Source organism: Xiphophorus couchianus, chromosome 12, assembly GCF_001444195.1.
Source record: "Xiphophorus couchianus chromosome 12, X_couchianus-1.0, whole genome shotgun sequence".
Taxonomy (NCBI): Eukaryota; Metazoa; Chordata; class Actinopteri; order Cyprinodontiformes; family Poeciliidae; genus Xiphophorus; species Xiphophorus couchianus.
In genome coordinates, this window is record NC_040239.1 from 13,122,257 (window position 1) to 13,149,970 (window position 27,714).

The 27,714-nt window shown below is 36.8% G+C and overlaps 1 protein-coding gene across 1 annotated transcript in view; it reads right to left on the reverse strand.

Annotated features, from left to right (window-relative positions):
* Positions 1-27,714, reverse strand: part of fbxl17 (F-box and leucine-rich repeat protein 17) — a 248,805-nt gene that overhangs the window by 20,485 nt on the left and 200,606 nt on the right. The window contains exon 10 of the mRNA XM_028034378.1: positions 4,061-4,203. Within this exon, the coding sequence (XP_027890179.1) occupies positions 4,061-4,203 (143 nt within the window). The remainder of the gene's footprint in view (positions 1-4,060; positions 4,204-27,714) is intronic.

Sequence of the window (27,714 nt, forward strand, 5' to 3'; positions counted from 1 at the left end):
AAAACCCATTCAATTAGAAAGGCGTGTCCAAACTTTTGGTCTGTACTGTGTGTGTATATATATATATATATATATATATATATATAAAATAAAATTCCCTTCTCACCCACCGCGGGTGGTTCTTATCCTCTGAGCTCGGGTCCTCTACCAGAGGCCTGGGAGCTTGAGGGTTCTGCGCAGTATCTTGGCTGTGCCAAGGACTGCACATTTTTGGACTGAGATGTCTAATGTTGTTCCTATATATATATATATATATATATATATATATATATATATATATATATATATATATATATATATATTATAAACTGAAATTATAAATTCAGTTGTATTTATAAAATACAACTGAAAACAGATGTTTAAATACCTGGTATCAAACAGCATATAATAGTTTGGGGGTTTTTTTCTCACCACCTTGACATTAAATCAGACTACCATATTTTCTGTGCCACAAAGAGAAGAAAAAACATATCTACTGTACAATGCACCTTCAGTATAAGTCGCATTTTTTTTTTAGAAATGAAAGGATAAAATTAGCTTTCGTCTGGGCTGCAGACGGTAATGTTGACTCCTTGGCTCATGTCCGTAAGTATGAATTAACAATTAACGGCAATTAACAGCAATCAAAGAATCAGTCATGAAGAAGAACAAAAACATATAAGTGACACCTGAATGTAAATCAGAAGACTAGTAAAACTGTAAAATAGTTTTAGATGTTGCAAAAATTAATAAATACATAGATCAGTTGTTATGTAACTTTTTTTTAAAGCTTATTAAAATTTGAAATTCATAAATTGGGTCAATCAAGTTAATATTATACTAATTTATTTAAAAATGTCACATAAAGAAATCAAAAACGTGCATTTATACCTTACTGGAAAAGTGATTCACGTATACGTTTTTTTTGTTGAGGCCAAACTTTTGCTCATCTTTCTAAGAACTTTGGAAAACATTTGATTGTCTCGTTCAACTGATGAATAACGTTTGAGTTAAGCTTGAGTTAAGACATATTGTTTAAAACAGCTTGACATTTGTCCAACCTCTTTTTTCCATTTTTGCAAACACAAAAGGAGAATGTTGACACAAGCATTAAAAGCATAGCTACACTTCCTTGAGTACAATATTTGGCTATTCTACCCATTAGCTTCCCTGAATGTCATCTTCTATCTGTTCTTGAGATTTTTACTTGTATGCATAACAAAATGTTCAATACTACATTGCTAAGTAAGAAAACATGCTTTACATTATATTCGATATATTTTTATTGGAAAATAAAAGCATTTGAAAAGCTATCCTCCCTAACAGGAGATTGAATATCTTTTTCTATTTAGCCACTGCAGTTAATATTCATTGTTGTTATGCTTAATTAAGTGGCATAGCATCTAAAAAGGAAGGTGGGACGATTAATTAAACTACCTTTTTCATTTAAGATGAGGGTAATTTCTGTTTTTATTAGCTCAACTGTATCTATCGATTGCTAGGTCAATGAGTCAGTGAGGTAGGGGTGAACTAAATGAAAGTGGAGCCTGAGTGATCACCTGCTGTGTAATGTTGTTTCACTTTACTACTTACAGATAAATATGATAGATACACATTTATGTGTGCTGTAATGTGAACTGAGTACACTGCTTCATCCCAGAGACCTCACAAATGGGGGTCACTGTCAAATCCTCATATAATATAATTTTATTACAGTCTAAATAGATAAATATGATACACCGATGCACTCGACGCACTTAACCATCTGAGAGCATTCATTTTTATCTAAGAAATCCATAGGGTCAACTTGGAGGCCACGACTTGCAGATATCCACCGATTTTATAATGAAGAAATAAAAATGATGAGTTTCCAACCTGCTGAACAGCCTTGAACATAACTCAAAATTCCTTGTGCCCCTTTTTATAACCAGCTAGCTTCTCATACCAGGGGGATCTTATGATTGGGAAATACAAAGCCAAATGTAAAAATGTTTCTAAATCTAAAAAGGAGAAAAAAATCAATTTAAAGCATCCCCATAGACATTTCTTATAGACCCTGAGGTTTTGGGCTTAGGTACAGAAACATATATGTGCAGAATAAAGTGTAAAAGTCAATCCAGCTGCTCTCTCTCCCTTCTTCTCTGCTCTTATCCCACTCATGATATCACACCTAGTCCTTTTCCAACATCTCAAAGCCCATTGTCCTGTCCCTGAAATTTAGCTGCCAAAAATATAGATCAGGTTTTGGTATCAAGGGTAATTAAGAGTCCATCCATCTGGTTGAACATATTCTTGGCATGTAGTGGAACTAATGCATGGCTATGGTAAAAGGGATGTACTTGTTTAGCATTTATCTAGTCCAGACCCCAAAGCGCTTCACACTACAATCAGTCATTCATCCAGTCACACACACATTCACACACAGATGGTGGTAAGCTGCTACATTGTAGACGCAGCTGCCCTGGGGCAGTCTGACAGAAGTGAGGCCGCCATGCGCTGCACTGCATTGCATCCAAGAAATCTTTTGTGATTTCACTAATGCACATATTGAATGATTGCACTAACAACTATGACCTCATATACTTTGGAGTCCTTGCTGCAACAATTGCCATCAAGAATTTGTGATAATTGAAAATGGGACTTATTTTAATTTACATTTGCTTGATGGCTTATCATACTTAACAGTGATATAAACAGTAAAAACAGAAGAGGCCAATTAAGAGACATTTTGTGTTGAAATAAAAAAAAACACATTTTAAAGCACATGGCATGTCATCTGACTTTTGAGTGTATTAAATGTTAATTGCTGCAAATTTTGTTTAGCCAATGACATACCTGCTCATTTCATAAATTGCCACAACTGGTAACATAGTATACAGCTAATTTTGGAATCCTTTCGAGCATTTTCTTAGCTGTTGCACAAATTTTCTGTGCAGTGGTGTGTTTTTCTCATTATTTCTCTCACATTCTCGAAACAAAGTAGATGGAAACAATGTAGATGCAAAACGTGCAAATCAAGACGTTATCCATAATGCTTATGAATTTTTTATCGTCTACTTTGTTAATATAGGAGATCTCATGAGATACGGGATCTCATTTTCAAGATGGAGGGAAATAATGTAATGCAGATTACATTCTGTGTGAGTTAGTGGCAGTCAATATGTCATCGAGTAAAACTTATAGATGATTCAGAAAATACTACCAATAGTAATGATGATGAGGAGAATGATGAGGAAGAAACATAATCACACATCCATGCTGCAGGATGGCCGAGTGCGCCCTGCAGCCTCACTCTTAGTGGATACCTTTAGTTTGCATTAATATATTTTGTATATGTTAGCAGCTTTACAAAACAGTGAAAGTACTGCTAACTATAATAAAGTTTTACACAAGGATCAAGATATAGATGAATCCTGTGCTTTGCATTAGTTTTAAACTACATGCATTTGTCTATTAATTTTCTGGGAGGTTAGCAGCTAAAACGTTATTGCACAGTACTTTACAGAGGAAATAACTAATCCTAATTCCAATTTTTTCATATTCATAAACAACATAGATTTAGAGCTACATAATAAACATGAACTATAGAGGAAAGATGTTGAAAATACCTTGAGCATAAAGTGGCTCATGCTAACACTACTTCTACTTACAATGACAACAACTGCAATCAACCTTGTGCACATGCACACATGGATTCACTTCTAGGTGCATTCATTGGAGGACAAAGGGGTTACTAATGTATTCAAGAAAGCAGGGCTGCACCTGATGGCAACTGTTTGTTTGGACTATAAAATGCAAATCATCACTGTAATTCCAGTCCAAGATTTTTGGTCTCTTGTGGTCTTGTTATATTCCTTGTTTTGAGAGTGTCTAAAACTTAGATATTTGAATTTCCATTTTTATCATCATTACCTTCTCTAAAAAAAAACCTTTGCTCAAGTACATGTACACAAATTTACATTCACATGACTTTCTGCCACAGTATGTGAGCACACGCCCATGCCCGTACACACCCGCACACACACACACACACTAAGCAATCATCTGCTGCAGCCACAAGTTTAGTGTTAAGCCTTGTTACCTTGTCACATCTCATGAGGCCCAGGTATCGGAGGGACTTGCTGCTTTGAGCGATCTGTGTGGCTCCTTGGTCTGTGATGTCTTTGCACCAACCAGCATCCACGGTCTCTATGGTACTGCTGTACTGGCCTATGGCTATCAAAGCTGTGGGCATGGAGGGGGAGAAACAGGGGAATTGGGAAGAGAAACAGAAAAGGTGTTAGTGTGAAAACCTTTTCTCATGCAAATGTGGAAGCAACATTGTTCCTCAGGGACTCGGAGAAATTTGAGATGAAATCAGGGCAGATCATCTGAATAGCTGTGACACGATTTTGACGTTTAGTCAACACCTTGGAAAAAATCTGCACATGCTTGCATATTGACAACTCCCCCACACACCCATGTTTGTTCAGACAGCTGCAGGAGTCATACATCAGAATGTTGGCATGAGTCGCAACACTGAAAGGCAATGACAATGACACAGTGCCAAAGCAAAGTGTGACTCGATGCCAGTGCATGATATAATTTTGCATGTTTTGTTGGGTGGTGCCAAGGGAAGAAGCAAAGTGCCAGGGTAAGGATCCAGCAAAAACAAATGTGTGTTTGTCACTGGGGGGGTTGTTAAACCAGCGAAGAGAGTGTGAAAAGACAAAGGTTGAATTTGAATACACTGATTGCAGCCATAAATGACATTGATTTCATATTAAAGTCCTCTTTCTATGGAGTAGAATAATAACACGACAAAATATGTTAGAAATTTTTACAAAATATAATTAGGTGCATAAGTTTGAATTTATTGTACAGTTTCTCTAATCAATGCAAGGTCAAAACTATGCTCAAAGGCTCAAATATGTTGTACCAGTGTTTGGATAAATGTCCTGTAGTAAAGTTTTCCTGGACCACAGGGTTTTCTCGCCCTGAACCAATATTTGCCATAAAGCCGACTGGATATTTGATCGCTCTATCAGAAATTTTAGAGTTTATACACACTGGTTGGTTTGTTACCACAAATCCAAACTTCAATCCCAGTCCACTTTAGATGGAAAGAAATCGGATAGAATAGTCAACATGCCAGCAACCACCAGGCCTATCATCAATAGTGAAACGCTGGAGTACCAGTCTCGGCATATTGTCAAGAAAATCCGAGCTCATCCCACTTCCCCATGCTGGAGATTTTAGTTTAACAGTAATAATAAATAAAGTTATCTTTAAAATGAATCACTCAAGTGACATCAAGGCCCAACAGTAGACTTAAGTGTCAATAAAGTTAGTTTAACAGTAATAATAAATAAAGTTATCTTTAAAATGAATCACTCAAGTGATATCAAGGCCCAACAGTAGACTTAAGTGTCAATAAAATAAATCTGGTTGTGTGTGTTGTTTTTGTCTCATGCAAACTTTGCTTTAATTCTACATTTTTCTATCTAATCATAAGAAATCATAGTCAGTCAGAGAGATTCATGAAACAAGAAAAGCAGGTTTCCTGGAAAAAGAGGAAGTTTCCAGCCTGCAGATTTATAAAAATAGCTGAGACTATTTTAAAGTATGAAAGTTTTAAAGAATGAAATCTAAACATTATTAGTAATTGGATAAGATTCAAAGTAAAATACTTATATGAATATTGGTTTACTTGTAATAATACACTTATATTTGTGGGAACTACAAGAAAAACAAGTAACTGTAACTTTAGTAGTAAATAATTAGAATCATGTATTATTCTTGGTTTCTTTTCAGAAAAACATCTGTAATAACTCACATTAAGATTATAATAAGAATAATTAATAAGTTATGGTTATAAAATCATAAATGAATGATAGATCAGAGAAGCTGAAGAAAATAAATGTGATATAAGTTATGGTTATAAAATTATAAATGAATGCTAAATCAGAGAAGCTAAAGAAAATAAATGTGATATAAATGTGATTTTGACATTAAACTTGAAATGGTGTAAGAAGGTGTAACTGCAATTAAACATCACTGATATGTTGGAGGTAGAGAGTAGGTGAAAGGTTGTGCAGGCAAGGGACACAGGAGGTTGAGCAACCCTGAGACATTGGCACAGACATCAGGAAATGTCTGTAAGACAGTGATGGATATGAGATCATCTGTCTAAGCAGACAGCAGGCGCACCAGGGGGGTGGATGAACCCTATATAAGGTGGGTGCAAAAGAGGAACCTTTTGTTGGATCCTCCGGGCAGCTTCGAGCCAAGATCGAGATGGACAAAGAACTCTGCAGCTGAAGAAGAGCCGGGGCCACGGAGCCGGAGACTGTCCTGCACATGGAGACCAACCCGTCTGGCCCACAATCTGTGGCTTCGAATCGCACTTCTCTCATCGGCTGGGTTCTGACCCCAAAGACAAAGATGAAGACAAAGACAAGGAAGAAGAACTGGTGCCTTTTTTCCTGCCAGCACCAAGTCCTGTGTGACCTCAGCATCCATGCGGAGAGGAGGCTCATCAGACCTGCGGAGATCCTGGCCTTCGCCGATCAACATCTTCCTCCTGTTGCAACACCTTCTTCATCATCGTGCCAGGTCTGGGGTTCGAGGCGCCAAACTCCGTCCGTCTCTCTCAAAGGTTCCCTTTTTTAGTTCTCAGTATCAGCAGTAGGGAAAGATAGACTAGATGACTGATTTTACTTATTTGATTATTTCTGCTACTGAATTAAGCTGTACTGACCCTTGCAAAAATGCCTTACTAATAAAATATTTAGCATAAAGAAAATCTAAAGATGTTGTGGACATTCAGTTAATGAGTCACCTTAAAGTTCTTTGATGGTTGTAAAATAGCTGTGATGTTTGATTCTGGAGAGGAAGAGGTGGAAAATGTTTTTAGGTTGCTGGTAGCCCATATTTAAAACCTCATCCTTGGGACTCGACCGAGTCACTAAAACCTACCTGGTTCAATAACAAATGCAAGTTGCAAAATAGAGAACGAGCGACCGTTAACAGGTGTGCTCTGTGAAACTAGTTGGCTGTAGGCTGCTCAGTCTGGCTAATTCACAGGGGGAAGAAGGGTGGGACACCTGGATGTAGGCCGTCAGATAACCAGGCGAATCGTTTCTCGAAACCAGCTTAAACAGAGTTTACTTCAGTTCTGGACAGGGTAAATCCCAGCAGATTTAGGAAACTCAACGGACCCGTTAGACGGAGAGCTGGTAGCACATCTCCCCTCTCAGAAGAGGAAGTACGAGAGTGAGAGAGTAGAGACAGAAAGGAGGGGGGGGGTGTTGCGCAACAACAATATTCAACATTAATAAACCAAACGCATCATGGAGAAAACTTTGGTCTCTTAGTGTAAGACCAAAGCCAGTGGTCTCTTAGTGTAAGAGACCAAAGTTGAGCTATTTATACAACTGAAAGTATAAGGTTTTGGAGGCTCTTAGCCCCAAAATTACTGTAGAAACTGTTAACCACAGTGGTGGTCGCATGATGCTGAGGCTCTGATTCAAAGCCAGTGCTACTTATACATCACACAAAGCAGTGGGAAAATGAGGTTTGAATACTACATCCAAAATTATTAAATGCAACCTGAAATTAAATAATAAATGGTTAAAATTGTGTTTCATAAACACAATGATCCCAGCTGAGCGCATGGAGCCTTCAGAGCAAAGCTACATTTTCTTTCATAGTATGGCATTCTTCACATGTGCTGCCATAATGTCTTAATATAGTGACAAATTAAAAATGTACAGCGAACAAAGTGAGAAAACATCTTCTGTAATCTGGCTCAGAGTCTTGATATATGAACACACAAATGCAAACAGACACACAGCAATCTCTCTCATCAGTCTTTGCCGCATCAATTGCTGTGTGCATCCCCGAGACCTGTGCTCAATCAGTAAATTGACGGATATACTTGGGGATCGATTGGCAGTTCCTGGGCTTTGTTCTTCATTCTCACAACCATTGCTAATGAGAACCCAAAAGAAGAAGGAAGGATAAGAGGTGAGGGAAAGATGAAAGCAGGAAGGTAAAGACTGAGAAAGCCTTTGACAGCCTCTTCAAATAGCTCCTTAGCCCTGATGTTGTTTCTCATTTGCGAAAATCCATTTTACTTCAACCTTTTTGTGTTTCAGGAACAAGTTTGAGACATCTCCACCTCAGTAAAGAAGAAAAAGTCTTCTCCTCACCTTCTCACTTTTATGACAAGCAGTTCCCATAGTACAGTATTAAATAACACACAGTCAGCACATCAACAATGTTACTGCACATTGAGTATGACTACCAGCCCAGTCAAAGTGTGTATAAATGTGTGTTAGAGATGAGGGAGCCTTTTTCCCACAGGAAAAGGGAAATGTATAATCCTATGCTCTGTTCTCCAAGTCCCTGAATCCTTTTCCTGCTGTGTAAGGTAGACGCCTCCACACATACACCCCTACACACACATGCATATAGTATGTTACATGTGTAATATATAGCTTAGGCCACTTGAAGCACACCACATGTGGTTCCTTTTGTGCTCCATCATGCCATGCATAATGGTACATTATAGCTAAACAGGCAGTAAAGCTGCTTTGAAGTTACAGTATGTTTTATGTAAAAAAGGAAAATGGCAGAAGATGCTTTAGTGAGTCAGATAGCTTAAAAGAACATGAGGTGACCAAATGATAACGTTGTAGAGTATGCACACACTAGATACACTTATTTGTCTATGAGCTGAACCGTATGAAAAACTGGAATAGATTAAAGTAAATAAAACTCGAATCCTGTTGCCTTCATCATTTTCAGTCACATGATCCAAACTTTGATTACCTAGGTTCAGGCCTTTCATTTTAAGTAAAGATATACATATCACTGCTGTTCTGAAAAAAAGGGAGATAAAAAAAATTGTTCAAATCAAATGTGGGTTCTTTTCAACTTTTCCTTTACCAAACATACACTCCTGATTCCTTTAATTCACCTCTGCTTCCCACAACATGACGGGAAAGCATTCGAGGCAAAATGCAGAGATCTGCTTGATGTTAAGAACGGTGTCTGCATCTCCTAATAACTGTGCTGCGCTCAAGCTGTCTCCAGTGACTAACACATTTAAATCTGTTTCGTATATATTCCAGCTGGAAATTAATACAAGGAAAGAGAGACACAAATACAATACCATTAGTTTATAAAGCTGTGAAATTGATAAATCAGAGTCAAATAAAATCTTAGCCATACAAATTTAAGTTCGCTATTGAGACTGTCTGTTCAACAGTCAACCTGGATATTTGTCCATTGCATAAACCAGATAAGCTTGCTGCTTTCTCTGTTCGATCCTCTGTTCAGTTTTCTATCAAGAGAATACATCAATTCAGCAACACTAAACTGCAAATCCAAATCACTAGCTTTTAAAAAACCTTTTGAATAGACATGATCATTTTGTTTTAGATTATCTGTGACAGCATCTAATATGAGCAAAATGAGACAGACCAACACAAGCACACTTAAGACTCAAAGATTTGTTCATTTGTCTTTGCAAAATGCCCAAAACTCATGGCAAAGGCAGCGTGGTGCTGTTTCACCCTAGGATACTGAGTTTCAACAATGATTGTTTTTCGTGCTACTGTTTCATAAAAGGCAGGATTTTAGGTAATTAAAGGTTATATAGTGTTACTTGATTTATTATTATTTATTGTTTCCTAAGTCATACACCTCTACAGAATTTGTATTCTTCTAAACATCTCATTCTCAGTTTTATGACTACAGAGCATGGCAATGGTGCTATCAATTCAGAGAGGATTTCTATTCAACTGAGATTGCTTTGATCCTAATCTGTCAAGTGTGGCACATATAGCTGACAATATACTGCATATTTATCAGTCTAACAGTCAGGATTACCTAACGTGTTAATAAAGTGATCACAAGCAGAACACCTCTGAAACTCCATTCTGAAAGTATCATCAAAAGATTATGAAGGAAGTTTTCTCCATTTTAGGAAACTATCAGGCTGACATGGATTGTGAGTGGAAGCTGTACTGGTTTAACTTTTCCTCTTACAGTCTGGACAGGACTGAAAGGGATACCATCTGGTGCTCAACCAGTACTATTGACACTAGTCATTAGGTCTTATGTTTCTTTTTTTTTTTTTTTTTAGCATTTAAGATTTTTGGCTAATACAGTGAATCTTGATTTTTACTTTGTTTCTTTTATACAAACAGCTGAAAAATATGATTAGATTTCAATATGTGAACATTTATTTTGAAATAACTCAATATTTAACAGTCTCTTTTTTCCCCACATGATTATAAATGATGTAACATTTTGCACATTTATTTTAAATACACCTACATTTATTTTTTCACAGTTTATAATACCGTAATGAAAACTGTGAGAGAAATTATCAAAAAATTCAGATGGTGTAAAGAAGAGCACGAGGACAGGGTATTGCCTTTCCTGCACCTTACTGATTTGCTGTCTGAGACGCAGATGAAGTGACATGCAAGAGAAGTTGAGGTGAAAAAAAAAGGAAAAAGAAAAAAAAAAAGAAAAGATGGCAAAATCCTATTTAGCTGCTAGGAGCTGGTGACTACACAGTCACAGACAGTAATGAGGACACACTCTGCTGCCCTGCCTGAAAATGGCTTTAGGATCAATCTGCCTGTGTGTGTGTGGATGTGGGTGGGTCTGTGTGGAAGGTTTTATAACGTCTTGTCAATACTTTAAAAAACAGTTATATATAACAAATTAATAAAACAGATCAGATATTTACACTTTAGGTCCCCTATCCTGCCAAGATCCGAGTCCCGAATTCAGAAGGATTTTTATATTTTAAGCAAAAGCTAAACTCAAACCTTTTGGTTTGAAACTACTGTCACAAATGTCAACCAAAGGTGAACAACTGAGTAAAACCATAAATCTCTGATGTTTCATTTACTCTATTAAATCCCCAGATAGGGATTTCATAACTTATTGTTTTCTCAGCTGAGGCAGAATATGTTTTCTGACACTATGAAGGATGAATTTATTCCAACATAAGGTAGTTTCAGGTTAAAATAACTTTACTCTTTAAAACCAAGGTCAGGAAGTGGTCAACACTTTGATGACTGAAACTTGAGAAGACGTCCTCTTTAATCAGCTTATTCTACTTTTGAAAATGTCATCAGAGTTTCTGTGATTAGGCATCTTTTACAGCCTTATTAGATATTCACTTATTACATTCTCCTAAATGATGCTATGTCATTATTGCTGTCATATTAAACTATATACACCCCCCATGAGTTTTTGCAGTAATGCTGATGAAAACAGCATGTATTTCAAAGATGTGATCTAACTGCAACATATAGGATATGCTGCAAGTTTGACCTTTATGTGAAGTTTTACGAGGTCATTAAAAAAATAGCACTATAATTAATTTTTACTAAAAACTCTTATCGTACAAATAATGTTATACAGCCTTACAGGATATAATATTATTATACTGTTCAAAAAAAAGGTGCCACTCACATGGGAACAGAGTCGTGTGGATTCATAAAAGCAATTTATCATTTTGGTCTTCAGCTTACATAAGAAAACTGCATTTAGGAGCCTTGAAACGAAAAAACATATTTCATTATTTCATAAGAGGTGGTGAAAAAAATCTGACTTAAAATGCTACTGTTATATTTTTATGAGGAAGCAGTACTACTGCCTCATGTCCAGCCAGACACTACATGCACAACAAACACAACCTTTACAACGCAAGCTTTTTTTCCCGCTGTATTTATGGAGGCATGTTAGAGACCACATAAGTATAAATACTATTACAGTTTGAGTTGTTTTGGGTATTCTTATGTGGACAAAAATGTTTTTTAAGAAGACCTTTTAGGTGCAACAAACAGTTTTCAGTGTCTGGTGACAGTGGTGAGATTTAAGAATTTCTTAAAAAGAAACTGGTTTTTGCAAGGCCTCGTAAGAGGTGTGAGGCTCATTAAAGTTACAAGACAGAGAGAGAGTGGGGCTTTACAAGATGACTGAATGTCTTTAAAAAACTCAGTTTTACTATTTTCAGCTTTTAACCTCACTCTGTTATGGAACATGTTGAATTTGGAAAGGCTGAATCCCTTTTGGATGTCTCAGAGTGAAAGTGAAAATCTAGATTCTCCAGGATTGTTAATTGCTAATATAAGGTACAGTTTAAAATATTACTAATAATTTTGTCTTCATTTTAAAAGACAATTGGCTTTTACATTTGGCTTTTTTTAAAACACTTCTCAGCAACTGCTGCCTCCCACACAAGGCTTGACTTTGACACCTCTGCTCCTCAAGCAAATAATTAATAATGCCTCATGCCAGGAGGACAAAAAAAAACATGTTGAAGGTTGGTTTTTATCTTAATATTATAAAAGTCTTAAAGGCAATCTTCCAAAGTAGGTTTTAGTAGGTCAAAGCTTCACAAAATCTGTGCGCTGAGCAGTGTAACTTTGCAGAAATGGATTTCATAAAGTTAAACTTGGTCTCAGACTTCAGCAATACAAAACAAATGAACACATATGTCATACAGAGTGTTAAAAACAGCACAATGTGACTTAAATAAGCCACATATGGACATTGCTTTACTCCTTTGATGTTTTCTTGCAATGGGAAAGTGCTGACCACAAAAAGTCTGACTGATGAACAGACTAACCTCATCTTCAAAGGTACTGGGCCTGATCGGGTCCAATCTAATCCAGTAAACAACATTCAATGCAACCCTTGTAATGTATATGTACTGTAGATGGGAAACCAGGCAGAAGTTGTTGCTTTGGCAGGACATGAGCTGAGAAACAGTAAATGTTATGTTGTGAGAAAGCGGAAAGCGGTATCCTATTTCTCTATTTGGATGACTTGAGGGGATAAAAACTAAGCTTCATCTCCCAAGTGAGATAAAATATGGAAAAATAGAAACAAAAAAATGAACAAAAAGAGAGCAAGGGCTGCAAAACTAAGAAAGGCAGAAGTTCAACAATGCAAAGTTCATCGACCAAGACATTTTGATCTACTGCAGTCAAAGACTAGGGAACTAAAATTAACTGAGCTTCTGAGAAGGACATATGAAGAAGGAGGAGCAGACAGAGCACTTTATGGTGGGACACAGTAGATGTGGAAAATTAATTAGCTCGCAGGCCTGGTGAAGGCAGTGTGCTGAAGACATGGGCATTTTCCCTACCAACCTCTGATGTGATGCATGCCAGCTAACACTTAAAATTTTGTGGCCCTGTGTGCTCATATGTGGTTTTTGTGCTTGTGTGGTTCTTTGTATAAGGAAAAAAGGCAGGAAATCAGCAGGCCTTTTATAAGAAGTTGAAACAAAACAGCAAAAAATATATATACATATAAAGTTAGGGTATTTTTAGAGGTCCATCTTTGCTGAATAACACACACGCACAAATACCGGGGCTGTTTTAGTATTTGATGTGTGATAACCTTGGGAAGGGGATGTGATGTCTAAAGTGGAGACAAAGATTGGAGAGGTGAGTGAATGACAGGGGGAGTGAGGGGAGAGATCGAGTGATGGGCAAGGACAGATAGACAGAATGAAGGGGTGATAAGGAGAGATGGAGCTATCAGAGAGGTGACCTACAACAGGCTTTCCTTTGTCAGTGAAAATAGGACCTCCTCAACAGATTGCAAACATGTGCAAGCAGGACAATGTCACATCATAAAAAAAGAATAGGCCAGGATCACTCATCAAGACTTATGCTGATTGTTTCCTCTCATGTTTTAAATGAAAAAAAATTTCAATATTGCAAAACAAAACATTAGCCTAAACACCACAGAGGAAAGACCAATAAAAATAACCTCTCACATGCAAAGTTGTGACCAGATATTTACATCAGGGGTTTCTTAAATGCAACCTGAGGTTTTTGCATGGCCATCAGATTCTGTGTGTTTTTAATTCAAGAATAGTTCAAATGTGGCCTGTCAAAAAAAGTGCTTGATGCAGATGGACAGCAGTTAAATTCTTTTTGGCTGAGATTTTCCCTGTCATGTTACTATTTTAACAGAAAAATACAAATAGAATAGAGAATGTACACCATGTTTTTTTGCTTTTCATCTAACGTTTTAGTTAAAAAAAAAAAAGAAAAGAAAATCTTAAAAATCCAGTTGTTCTGCTGAAGAGCACATTTAGCTGCACCTTTTCAACAAACTTTACAGAAAGTTTTAGAAAAAGGACCTAATTTAAATTTTTGCTCCTGAAAATAGAATCAACCCAAATAATTTGACTGACTTTTAATGAGATGGCTAGGGCAAGATCCTTTTTATGTTCTAAATCAATAATTTACAGACTTCTTCCTACAAAAATCAAACTACGGTGTTTGTGGGATCCCAAACACCGCCTGAATAAGAAAGGTATACGCCAAAAATCATCAAAAGACAACCAAATGAAGAAAATCTTACAGGAGTATAAATGTAATCAGAATATTTTAAGTTCTGAAGATCATTATCTTCCGGACTTCTTTCTGCTTCTCTGCCCTTGTGAATCATGTCTTGTAGCTCATCAGCATCCTATTCTGACTGAGGGCGAACTGCTTACAGCAAGAAGGCTTGCTCTTTCTGAGCTGTGTTTACTGTCAGCCCAACTGGAGGAAAATACTTCAAAAGCCATAAAAAACATCTGATTAAAGTCCCTTGTTCAGCACAGTCTTTATAAAAGCCAGACAAGACAAATTACCCTAAAGATTGAATATTTGTTTCAGCCACGTCGTCTATCTACCATCCGCCTTTAAAATGCTTAAGACATCGAATGGCCTGAAGTTCACTAAGGAGAAACAGTAGGGCTTTTATTCTCTCTTTTTTTAAACAGATTATTTTTGGTAAGATCCTAAAGGGAAATTGATATACTTTCTATTTTGTGTATTTTAATTAAAACTTTTGAAAAAGGAAATGCATCTCTGCTAATTTACTTTAAATCAAAACCTTAAACAAAAAAACATTTATGATTTGGTCATTTCCTGTCTCATAATACACTGTGTTAATTTAGAAAGCCATCAGCAGCTTCTTATTGGTCAGATTTGCGGACATGTTCTCTGGTTCTCTCTGACAGCCAGAGAAGTCAGATGTAAAGAAACAAACCCATAAAAAAAATCCCATTCTAACCTAATTTTGAAATATTTGCAGGGCGATAGTTTTATATATATGTACAAACTCTGAGGAAGCTTTATGAATTTCATCTTTCTTCTCAAAAGACAATGTCAACGACATACCCAGACAAAAGGTTCCCTTTGCCATATGCAGTAAATGCAGGATATTAAGCCCTATTTCAAACCTATAGCATCTTTGCTCCCGTTGGCCTCTCTGAGGATATTAATCTTCTGCATCCTCCTTTTTTATATTTTTCTTACTCTCTGATCTTCTGGACTGTGTGCAAAAGAAGCTTTCTAATTCTGACAAAATTTCTTACAGATTTTTATTTCAAATGAAAACATGATGAACGAGAACAGAGGAAACCCAAAGGTAGCTATTAAGGTGAAGACTTTCTGAATCCCGCAGGCTGAAACGCATGTTGCGCACATCTGACTGGAAATTTTGTTGTGTAGCACAGTTCTGGCTTTGTTATGGATTACGGTTAATCCTTTAGCATAGGGAGCAGGTCTTAAAGGTAATTACACGCTACAATTGGATCCAGAGGTCAGAAATGGACCCCATTTGTCCTGCCCATTATGATCGAAGTAGAAAACTGGCTTTTACGTACAGAGTATATAGATTTACAGAATAGCATTCAGCATATATTTATCTGAATGGTATCAAAGCTACAGATCTTAGATGTTCTTTTAGTCTGGAGATTTATGCATAAAGACATGTTTTGTGCTTGCATCTGCAACTTTGTTCTTTTTTGTGACAATGCAAACATGCAGAAAAACTGAAGAAACAGTATAGAAAGTGGCTGGCAAACAAACCATATAGGTTTTCTGCTGTTGTGGCTGCACTCTTACCATTCCCTCTATAAAACACACATCCTCTCTCACTCAGAGTCTAAGCACAGAGTCAGCCTTCAAAGTGCCAGTAAGTCTGTTTCAATGCCTTATCTCCAGTCTTTTAACAGTCCACTCTGTCTGCTTTGACCCAGTGGGAATCATTAACCAGAGACAAACTCCCAGAGCCCATTTCCCTGAGAAAACCCCACAAATTGTTTAACTGTGCTGTTTTGTCTGTTACTGAATTGAGGGTCTAATAAGCCTGCGAAACAACCCTAAAGTCAAACAATTATGCTAGTTGCACTGCAATTACATCAGTAAACTGTTAATAGCTAGTAGTCTCAAACAAAAAAAGGCCCAAACCATGCCCAATTCTTCCCTCTAATTCTGAAATTAAAGAGCCAAACAGAGCTACAGTTTATTTCCAAGGATATGCCCAAAAACAAACATGGTAAGGCCGTCAATAATTCCGTAAAGCTCAAAACAAATCTACAGTTCTCTTCTAACCTTAAAAACTAAAAGTTTAATGGAATACTGACCATACGAATTAAAAGTACTCTTAACTGAATGTGAAAGAACAACAACCTAAATATTTAACTACCTACATGTACTTATTAATGTTTTAGATTAAAATATATATACATTTTACATAACGTGTCACAAATAAAAATACAGAATGACAAGAATGGAGTCCTACAACTGAAGAATGAAATATGTGTTTAGATATCCATGTATGAGAACATAGAAAAATTGTTTCATTAGCATGTAAGACAAATTTCATACCTGTTGGTCTGCATGATGCTGTTTGTTCACTGGTGTTCTATACGAAACCTCTGAAGTCTTCACAGAACAGCTGGACTTACACTAAAATTAAATTAAAAACAGACGGACTACATTGCTATAAGGTGTTTTATGACGCCAGTTGGCTTTACTTGGATAGTAAAGGCAATACTTTTCTAAAATTTATTTAAAATTAACCTTTGAAAAGAAGTCCCTACACTAAATAATTGTGCACTTTAAAGTACACTATGTGTTGAGCGCTTAGTTTTTATGCAAACTAAGTTAATTTAACCTTTAAAAGGCAACTGGGTATAAAAAGGTGACAGGCTAAACCAATTGCCACCACTTTAAATTTAATTTTTACTAGATTTAACAAAGAAGTAACATAAAGCCACAGCCATGGCTGAGTCATCCGTCTGCTTCCTTTGTTTTGAAGTCATCCAAGTCATTAATGTTGGCTCTTTTTGTCTCTTGATTCTTTCAAGGAGCAACACATTCCTGCAATATATCTTTAGGTTCTTCAGGCAATCTTACATAAAACAAATCTTTTTTTTTTTTTTAGTTTTTGACATTATTGACAAAATGTATAAAAATTAAAGGGATTTAGATTCTTTTGGAAGGTGTCGTGTATGCAGTTGTGGTCAAAAAAAGAATCAAATAAAAGAAAGTTTATTTTCCAAATAAAAAAGCAAATACATGTATAATATTAAGTGTGATAATCAGGTTGTTCTATATCGTCTAAGTGTTTTGTTTGTCCATTCAAACTTCATATACACCATGAGTTTGTAACTGCACTCAGTCAGGTCCCACCAAAAGCTCTTTAGCAAAGTTTAAAGCAGCTGTGATGTTTTCTGATCAATACCTGGCCATAACTCAAATCACACGTCAAATGCTATAACTGCATACACAAAGCACACTCTTCCAAAGTGCTCCATACACACCCGTACATTTTCATGAGCTCAGACAGTGTTTTTGATCAATACATGGCTATAGATCAAACATCTTTTTCAGTTTATGGCTAACCTTTCCCGAGGCTCGTTTCAGTCGCACAGAAAATAACTCATGTCTTACTTGGGATGGCTGCTTTGACAGCGACTATGAATTTGATAAGACCACTTAAATGTAAAATGGCAGTTTAAAGACCTCGTTTTCAAACTGCTGCATAGTCAGAGTGTCTCATAAAAGCAAAAAGCATATCTTTTTCAAAAGGGAACTTCAGAAACAGAGCAAAAACAACTACAGACAAAAATATTGAAGCTAAAGTACTGTGCTTTATCCTCAGAAGATAATGATCTAAAGAGTTCCTAAACCTTTTATTATTTTTATGTACAAATATAAAAACAGAGAATTTTCAATGTTTTATCAGTATTAAAATCATTGCCACCTCTTAAAAGAATTCTAACTGAAACCTTTTAAAAATATATCCTTTTTCATAGATGACCTAACTTTTAAAGAGCTTCTTATTAGCAATGGATGACTTTCTGTTTCCCTCAGGATTTTGGAGGAAGGGTGTCTGACATAACTCAGAGGGCTTTGTCTTTAGCCACTGGCGATAAAGCTAGATAAAGAGCCATATATTTATATATTTTTGCTACCAAGCACAGCGAGCAGGATATTAAGAAAGGTATCAAAATCTCTATGCTCACTGATAGAGAACTGCAACCGAGTGGCATGAAGCCCAAATAACAAACCTTATCCATGATATACATTTCAACCAGTTACTTATCACAAACATATTGAGTTTAGCTGGAGGAGAGTGGTTTGATGAGATAAGACTGACAATTTTGAAAAATGGTGAAGTGTAGTTTGGCATGACAAAAAAAAGACAAATATGTGTCAATGTGTATGTGAATGACTGAATGTAGTGTGAAGCATTTTGAGGTCCTGGACTTGATAAAACACTATGCTAGTACAGGCCATTTATCATTTACAACATTTCTTCCTGCTTGTTAAAAAATGTACTTATTATAAAGATGAGTTCTTTCTTAATTGTTCTGTGCAGGATTATCTCACCACAAAAAAGAGGAATTTATTTTGCCCCTGGCTAGTTCTTAGAAGGGGATAGAAAATTAAAGGTTTATGGGCTCTTTCTTCACAGACACCAAAATGATTTATTGACATTTTAGCTAACCTGCTCCATCCTTCACCATCAATTATTTGATTCTCTCTGTTTTTGGTTAAATTCATTTCAACCCAGCCTTGGCTGACTTCTAACAGTCTTTCTCACATCGTGCCGCCATTCCCTTTCATGACTCAGTCTTTCTTGCTTCCCTCTAATGTTTGCTTTGCCCTCATTTTCAGTACCTCACCACCTTCCCCCCCTGATCTCCTCTAAAGGATGTTCCTGTGTTCAGGGTCACTGTCACCATCTTAATAGTTGTCTTGACCTCTAACCTCTTTACGATCAGAGTCACCGCCTGCTGCCATGGTTTTTAACATCCCTGTGGGAGGCTGCCCATGTATATGGGTCAAATCTTGCAATGTGCATATCAAAGATACATTTAAATTATAATTGTGCACACAGCTGTAGCTTTACATCTTCTTTAATCTTCTGCTCAGTTTACTTCCAAATTTTAAAAAACAACATTGATTAAAGAGCATTTTTCCTCTTCTTCCTTCATTTATTTTTTTGGGTGCTCCATCTTCTACATTACCATGAATCTTGAGATACATTACACCTCAACAAAAAAATTAATTGACCAGCATATGATCCTGACCTAAAACCCCTTTGGGAATCTGTAGAGCATCTTCAAGAAGAAGACAAAAAACAGCAGACCCAACCATGCCAACAAGCTACAGGCTACTGTTAAATCAACCTGGGCTTCCTAAACACCACAGAGACTCAGACTAATCACCTCCATGCTACACTACACTGAAGCGGTTTTGTGCAAAAGAAAAAGATCCTTGTGCAAACACTGAGTGGATGCATTGTACAGTACATGAATATGCTTTTCAGGAAACTACCATTTCTACATTAAAAATCTTTTTAGTCATTTTATTTAATTAAATTTGGGGTTTTCATTTGATGGCAGCACTGTTGCACTGCAGTCAGTAGGTCCTCGGTTTGAGTCCCATGTCACGGTCTTTGTGGTCATAGAGTTTGTTTGTTCTCCCTGTGCATGCGTGGGTTCTCTCCTGGTACTCCAGCTTCCTCCCACAGTCCAAAAACATGACTGTTAGGTTAATTTATCTCTCTAAATTCCCCTTGATTGTGGATGTGTGTGTGGATGGTTCTTTGTCTGTTGCTATGTAGCCCTGCAATGGACTGTTGACCTGTCCAGGGTGTACCCTCTCTCTCGCCCATTGACTGCTGAAGACCGGCTCTCGCAACCCTTCAAGGATAACCATGTTTGGAAAATAGATGGATGAATGGAGTTTCATTTGATTTAAGTCGTAATTATTAAGATAAGCACAATATTTGCTTTATATAAGTCAATATGTGAATAGGAAAGCTACATTCAAGATATTTTTTTAGCTCATTTACTGAAATAAATAGTGACAGATTTATGAATTGGGAGCAAGGGTCTCCCAGTGCGTACTCAATTAGCTATAACTCTTAGAAAACAAATTATGTGAGATCCTCAACACCACAACAGAGAGAATACAAAATAATGGGAGTCTTCAGCTTCCACTTCAAGTGTTTCTGCAACTGTTCTAAACCATCATTTACATTTGAGATTATTGTGAATTCTAAACAAACATAAACTTAGAAATCTGTATTTAACTAACAACACTGTTGAATTCAAATATGTGAAGAAGTACAATGAGCCAGTCTTTCAGGCGTTTGCAGGCAGGCTGAATGTCAGTTTTTGAAGTCCCTCTGACAGCAAATTAAATTATGCCCAAATTAAAGTTTGTGTGTGTACAGACATGAGACCTAATACTTTTGGAAATAGATATTGTCTTTAGCTGTACCAAATGCAGTGTGTTTCCAAACTAACCAGTAGTTGAGGAATCAATAAAAGTGGTTTCAAGAGTCTAAAAGTAATATTTATGACTTTTTCCATAACAGAGCCCTAGAATATTTTTTTTGTTTTTAGCCTGCATACCATGTTGTTATAGCATTTGAAATATTTTATGTGAAAGTTTTAGCCAAAACTATTATGCATCTGCATTTATACTGCCTTCTTATCCTCACCTCTATGAAAGAAAATGACACCATATGTTAGAGATTTTATTTCTTTGGCAGTTTTCTGAATAAATAGATTGATTTATGACTGATTCGATGAGTGGTAAAAATATTGAAGAAATTAAGTGGATGAATTAAGTTAACTGATTTTGTCCTGCAGATGTAATGGAATGAGAGTCTAACTCCACAACCTTGTTTTAACCGTCTACATAGGTTCTAAATAGACTGACATGGTCTTGTGTGTCAAAATACTTGTGTTAAAAATCACATAGAACACCTTTCATTTCAGTCTGTTTTACAAAATGCTAGGATTGTTGGAATGTGTGTTGTTTATATACAAATATACACTTCACTGTTCACTTACTGTTCCGTCAATCTGACTGCATGGAGGTGGGCAACGGATTTAGCTTTGAAAGTGCGTCTGTGCTTTTCAATGGGGCGGGAGGTTTGAGCTTTAGAGAGGCCAAACACTTTGTGGGCAAATGATACAAGCCCAGCACTCCTCCTCCATAAATTACCAGCTCATTACAGTAATGCAATCCATTTAGCATAGGAAGAAGGGGGAGGGATAAGGAGGAGGCAAAAGAAATGGAGTTTGGAGGTAACAAGATGCATGGGGGTGCTGCCTATGAAGCGGAAATGTCAACAGGGAGAAAAGCAGTGGGAACAAAGAGGTGGAGGGGGTGTACAACAGGAAATGAAACAAGAGAGAAACTGGAGATAAAAAAAGTGTAGAACAACTTGAAGGAGAAAGCTTGTTGTGATGTGTTTAAGCAGCTTTTCAATCTATGCCAAAGCGCTTTTCATTAGGTTAAAAATCTATCATCTATGCTGCTGCGGGGGGAAAAAAACACAATGGGCAAATTTTCATACAGACAGCGACTACAGCAAGAGACGGAGATATAGATCCGAAGAGAAAGAGCGAGCAGAGTGCAGAGAGGGAGGAGGAAAGCCAGAGATGTAACACTTGTAATTGAATAGTGAACTAGAGAGGGCCTGAGTGCAAGCACTGATTAATACAATTCAAATTGATTGTCTCCTTGTAGCTGTGTGAACATCTCATTCTGACTTTCATATCTGAACATTCAGCAAGTTCTCTGGGTGCATGAGTGCGTAAAACAAAAGAGCAGATCAGAGGGGTACAGAGACAGAGGGTGCCCTCTAGTGCTGGAGTTTTCTTTTACCCCATCTTAAGCAGCTGTGCTGGTTTGGTAAAAAGTTCACTCAACTTCGAGATAATTCCCTGCTGCCATATGCAAACAGATTTACACTGGTGACAAAACAGATTAGATTTTTTTATATTCATGCACAAAATATTTCCAAAAACTGCATTATAAGGAAGATTAAAACTTATGCAGCACCTACACATGCCTGTTCTTGGAGGAAAAGCCAAAAGTTCTTGAAGGGCCTTTTAACAAGTTAGCACAACAATCAGAAAACAGGAGTCTTAAGGTGATGTAGTAGTCCATTGTGAGACAACTAACATCAATTGTTGTCTCAATTGATGAAAACAATTGATGTTCAACCAATTGAACAAAGGTTCAATTGGTTGAACCTCTGTTGAATTTAATAAGTCACTTAAGAGGAGAGAATATTCACGCATGCATTTATTTTATTTTTAAAAATATGTTTGTTTTGTGGACATCAGCTTTCAGATTGACATTTAAATGTGTTTTGTATCTTTTTTTGTCAAAAAAAGCTACATTTTGCTGACCATGGTTGATTTGTAAAAGCAATAAACAGGTAAAACATTTAAGGGGAGTGGATATTTCTTGTAGGTTCTGTATATGTTTTTTTATTGCATCATGATATAAGTTTGGGTTAATAAACACCTACAAATATTTAATTATGCTGATTTTAAAGCTTTATTTGGCAATACAACTGGTTGATAAAAATATTTTCCAGTTTTATGAGAGCATCTCCATAACAATAAGAACAAGGCAGAAAAAACTCTGCACTATCACAGTATTGAGAGCTAACGAGGGTGTGTGGGAAGAGTCGAGATCCATTTGCACCTCCAAAGCAGAGAGAAGGATTTATAGATGCGGTGTGAAACAATCATTCAAGTTAGCACATTCAATTAGCAATAGCTTGTCTCTCACACTGATGCTTCTCTGCTCATGAGCTGGAGAGTCCAGACACACAGAAATCTAAGGCTTTTAAAAAACAAAACAAAAAAAAAAACAACAACAATGAAATCATTGATATTCCACATGCTTTCAAGCAGCGTGCAGCCTTTTAGACAGTTCTATTAATTCTGCCGATTGTGTCAAGTCCTCAAAGTTTCAGTAGAGAGACAGATTATTGGTTAGACACATTTCTTTTAGAAGATACCAGAAATTGTGTGCTGTGTGTTTAAAATGTTTTTTCTTCTCTGTGTTAAGCTAATAGTGTGCAGCTTAAAGTTGTTTTGTCAGTAAAAAATCTGTTTCTTTTTAACAACTAATAACTCATGACGTGCATATTTCCCACATTGTGATGTGATATTATTTTTTATGCATCTATTAAGGTTATGATTAAATGTGAAATTTTAGGGAGATGTATAATGTTAACTCAAATTATTGTTAATAATTAATTCCCCTTCTTTAGCACTTTCAACATAGTTAATTGTGCACTAGCTTTGTATTTAAGTTTTTTTAATATATTGTGGTTTACTTCAATCTATCCCTGTGGTGATGCAATATTGCGAATCCTATTTATGTTAAATTAAATGAGTAAAAACCTGAAGCAGAGCTGTAGGTAGAGAATAACACCACCATTCATCTACCACTACACCAATTACTTACCGTGGCGACTGAACACAGCCTTGTGGATAGACAGTGCCAACTAAGGAAGTTCTCTACATTTTTATTTTTTAAAGAAAAGTCCCCTTGCTGCTGAAGTGTGAAGAGATGTGACAAGAGCTGCTATTTTCCTAATGTCTGAAGAAAGACAGATTAAGTCACATTCTTTAGAGGAACACAGTTGCTTCTCAAGGTGTGGATTTAAAATACACTATAATGCCAATGGTTCTGCACACAAATAAAATTCGGTGACATTCTAATCCTATTCCATAGAGTGTAAAATGATTGTGCCCCACCCTTTGAAACTCCTGGAAAGGCTTTTTACAATGCTTAGGAGTGTGTCTATGTAAATGTATGACCATACTTCTAGATTTGCATCTGTGAGGTCAGAGATTGATGATGAATGAGAAGGCCTGACTTACAGTCCCCACTTAACTTCATCTTTAAGGCCTTCTATCAGGTTGTGAAGGACTCTGAGCAGTAAAGTTCTTCTACACCAAATTATTCTTCGATGCTTTAATGGACCTTCAGTTGTGCGCTGGTGTACAGTGATGCTGGAGGAAGAAAGAGCCATACACGTCTTGGGGTGCTGCACCATTAATAGTTCCTTTCACTGGAACTAAGAGGCTAAACCCAAACCATAATCCCCTTCTCAACCAAATAGCACTTGTCAGATAAGTGCTGTTCTCCAGCCTCACTACATTTTATACAGCAGATGGCTGGAAAACCTGAATTCAATTATTTGGATGTGTGAAGGAATACTTCTATGACAATAGATTTATATACAATACATTTGTTAAATAAAGAGATATACAGTACTATTCTGCTTTAGCAGAATGTAAGGCATCAAAAGTACAGTAACTGAAGATCTTAAAACAGGCCAGCTTCCATCACAACTTCATAACATTAATGGCAATTCTTAAGACAGAAATGAAAATCTGGAGTGCATAACAAAAAGAACCTTCGAAGGTCAAATGACAAGTAGGTAAAAACTGCAAGAGAGTGCAAGGTATTGATGCAAGCAGATGATCAAACCTTTCATCAATTATGTAGAAAGAGAAGTAAGGCAAAGGGAGGTTCATGAATGATTTAGAGACTATCTTGTGCATGTGTAAAGTGTAGTGCATGTGTACCAGTAAACAATGAAAAGAACAGTTACTTCAATAAGTACAATCATTATAGCAAGCTTAAAAGCAGAAAATATAGCTAAAAAGTTGTTTGAAGAGTTCTATGTGTTGGTTTTATGGTTAAGCACCAGTATGAAGAAATCTGTTCCAAGAGGAGATTTTGTATTTATTGAAGTATAAATCACTCAAACCATAAAAACATCCAACCTTCCTTTTACACTTAACTGCTGTGTGCTAGAAAAAAAGGGAAAAGGCTTAGCTAATGTAGTGTGTATTCTCAGCCAGTCAATAAAGTTGGATGGACTGCTTTTCAATTGAACATAATGGCCAATTATGTTGCATGTACACTAATGGTCTAAATTAACCGGTTTGAGTGTGGGGGTAGGTGGTGAATTCTCTGGTAAAACAATGCTTTCTGCGCTTTCGGAGTTACACACACATTTGAGGGATGGTAAACTGCAGTTTGCTAAGGGGTGGCTGAATCATTCATCAAACCAGAGCTAGAGACATTTATATGCCCAAAGACTGCTTACATTCTGCAGCATCATGCCTCAGAGCCCTCAGCAATGCAGGAGAGATATGGTGTTCGGTTCTGCACTGGTGCCATCAATAACATTACAGTGCCTTACTAAACTCATTTTCTTGAATGTGTGTATTGTTTCAGAAATGTACAGAATATTGTAAAAGTATTTATACTAACTGAAGATTTTCCAATTTGATCACATTCCAACTGCAAAGTTCTATGTGTTTTATATGGATTTTGTGTAATAGAGAACGACAATATAGAGCTTAACTCAAAAGTGGAATATTTTTCAGTGAATAAAGTTGGTGGCAATGGTGGCAAGAGTTCCTCCTGTAACATTGCTCAGCTCCATACATCTTTCCATCAACCCCAACTAGATTCCATGTCCCTGCTGAAAGGAAGCACCCCCAGCTTATGATGCTGCCACCACCATGATGCACACGGTGGGGATGATTTGTCCAGGGTTATATAAAGTGTAAGCTTTCCAACACCATAACATATAAGTCAAAGCAGTTAAATTTTGGTCTTGTCCAATTAGAAAATCTTCTTCCATCTGTTTTTTGTCTTTCCTATGACTTGTGTTAAACTGGAAGCAAGACTTTTCATGTTTTTATTCATTTTTGTTAACAATGGCTTCATTGTTTTCCATTTTCCAAAAAGACTATATTTATGGGGTGCAGGAGAAATTGTCGCCGGTCGACAGATTATTTCACCTGTGCAGCTGATCTTGGTCACACCTCCAGAGTTACGATGAGCCTTTTGACTTCTCTGAATGACCTTCTCTGGCAATTTATTTGGTTATTAAAATAGCAGCAATGTACCCTACATTTCTATTTTCAACATATTGAAGTTTGCTTGAATTTTTTTAAAAAACCTTGACTTTTAAAATATGCTAATCAAAAAAGTTTTTAAAAAGTGTTGATCTGCATCAACTGCCAATGCTGGTGAGCTAAATTTGTACCATTTGCAAGCTGTTCCAGAAAATTGTCCCACAGCTGCATTTGGATACAAATAAATACCCAGTAAAAATACTGGGTATTTATGATTGCAAATCCAAACATAAAATATATTTCTATCTTGTTTGTTTATTATTAAAGACTGAATAACATATCTTTTCATTTTCACTGCTCTCTACACATATGCACATATTGATTCTCACCACAGCTGTTAGCTCACATGTAAACAGAAACACAAGACAGCAGCCAATACCACCTACACACACACACACCCCAGTATCTGTTCACCTTCTGAATCTCTCTCCACAATCACCTCCACTGCAATTAATCAAAGCTTGTTCTTTTTCCTCACAGGGTTAAGCCTGTCACACTCACCTCTCACTCTTTCATCATCCCTCAATTCTTAAAGAGCCACGAGCAGACAATATGAGTCCTGCCGGGGCGGCAATATGACACAACGCCGACAGAAAACAGCGACCTTGATTTAAATCATACTGGCATGCAGATTTATCACTGTTTAACTTGTCCAAAGTGTCTCCTCTAGTTGGTGCAGATCAGACTCTGTAAGCCGTTTGGCTTTCCTCTGGGAGGGCCCCAAGCCCTCACCAAGCTTGGCTCAGTTATGTTTTGTTCAGCATGCAGTCACCGCTGAAACATACCACCAATGTCAGCAACAGCACACAGACATAAACCATGCATGCTTAAAAAGTTCACATTTTTGAGCTGATCCCTGGTTGATTTCATAGGATTCTTTGGGGCCCATTCTATGCATATCAGGGTAAATATAGCCATTTACTGAACACTTTCTTTTTCTTCGTGGTCATGAGGGGAGGAGCAAAGTAGCAGATCATTACAGCAGTCAACAAGCGAGAGGAAACATTCTACCACTACAGATACCCCATTTATCACACGACACCAATACAGCAAACAGCCTTGCATTGTGTGGTTCTAAAGGCAGCTTAGCATATCGTACTTTAATCAAAGACAAATAGGCAACATAAATACTAAATCCAGTTTTAAATTTCATTGACAAATGTTTTAATTAATCAACTAGTTCAAGTACTGAACAAATACAGCATTTCTTCAATACTTTACAGCTTTCCAGCCACTTCAAGGACATTTATTTCCAAAACACCAACAAGAAGACCATCTGATCAGTCATTCAACAGGAAATTAATACCTTTTTCTGATTAAAAAGTGTGCAAAATAAGAAACACTGACTAAGAGTGGCAGCCTATTTTGTTTTATCAAAAGTCTTGTGTCACTTTAGGATTGTTTATCTGGTAAATATTAGGGTATTCAGTAAAAAAAAAAAAAAAAGAAACAGTAGAAACTATGAAAGATTTGCCAGTATGGTGATGATAACAATAACAGCAAACTGTTAGCAGCTAGTGGTACTAAAGTTAGCATCTTCTTCAGAGCTTCTTAAGGCTGCTAAGTTAAGCTCTACATTCAGTATTACCAACTCCTCAGTAAAGAAACCATCTACTGGCTGCTTAAAAAGTCACTAGATCCCAAAACCCCCT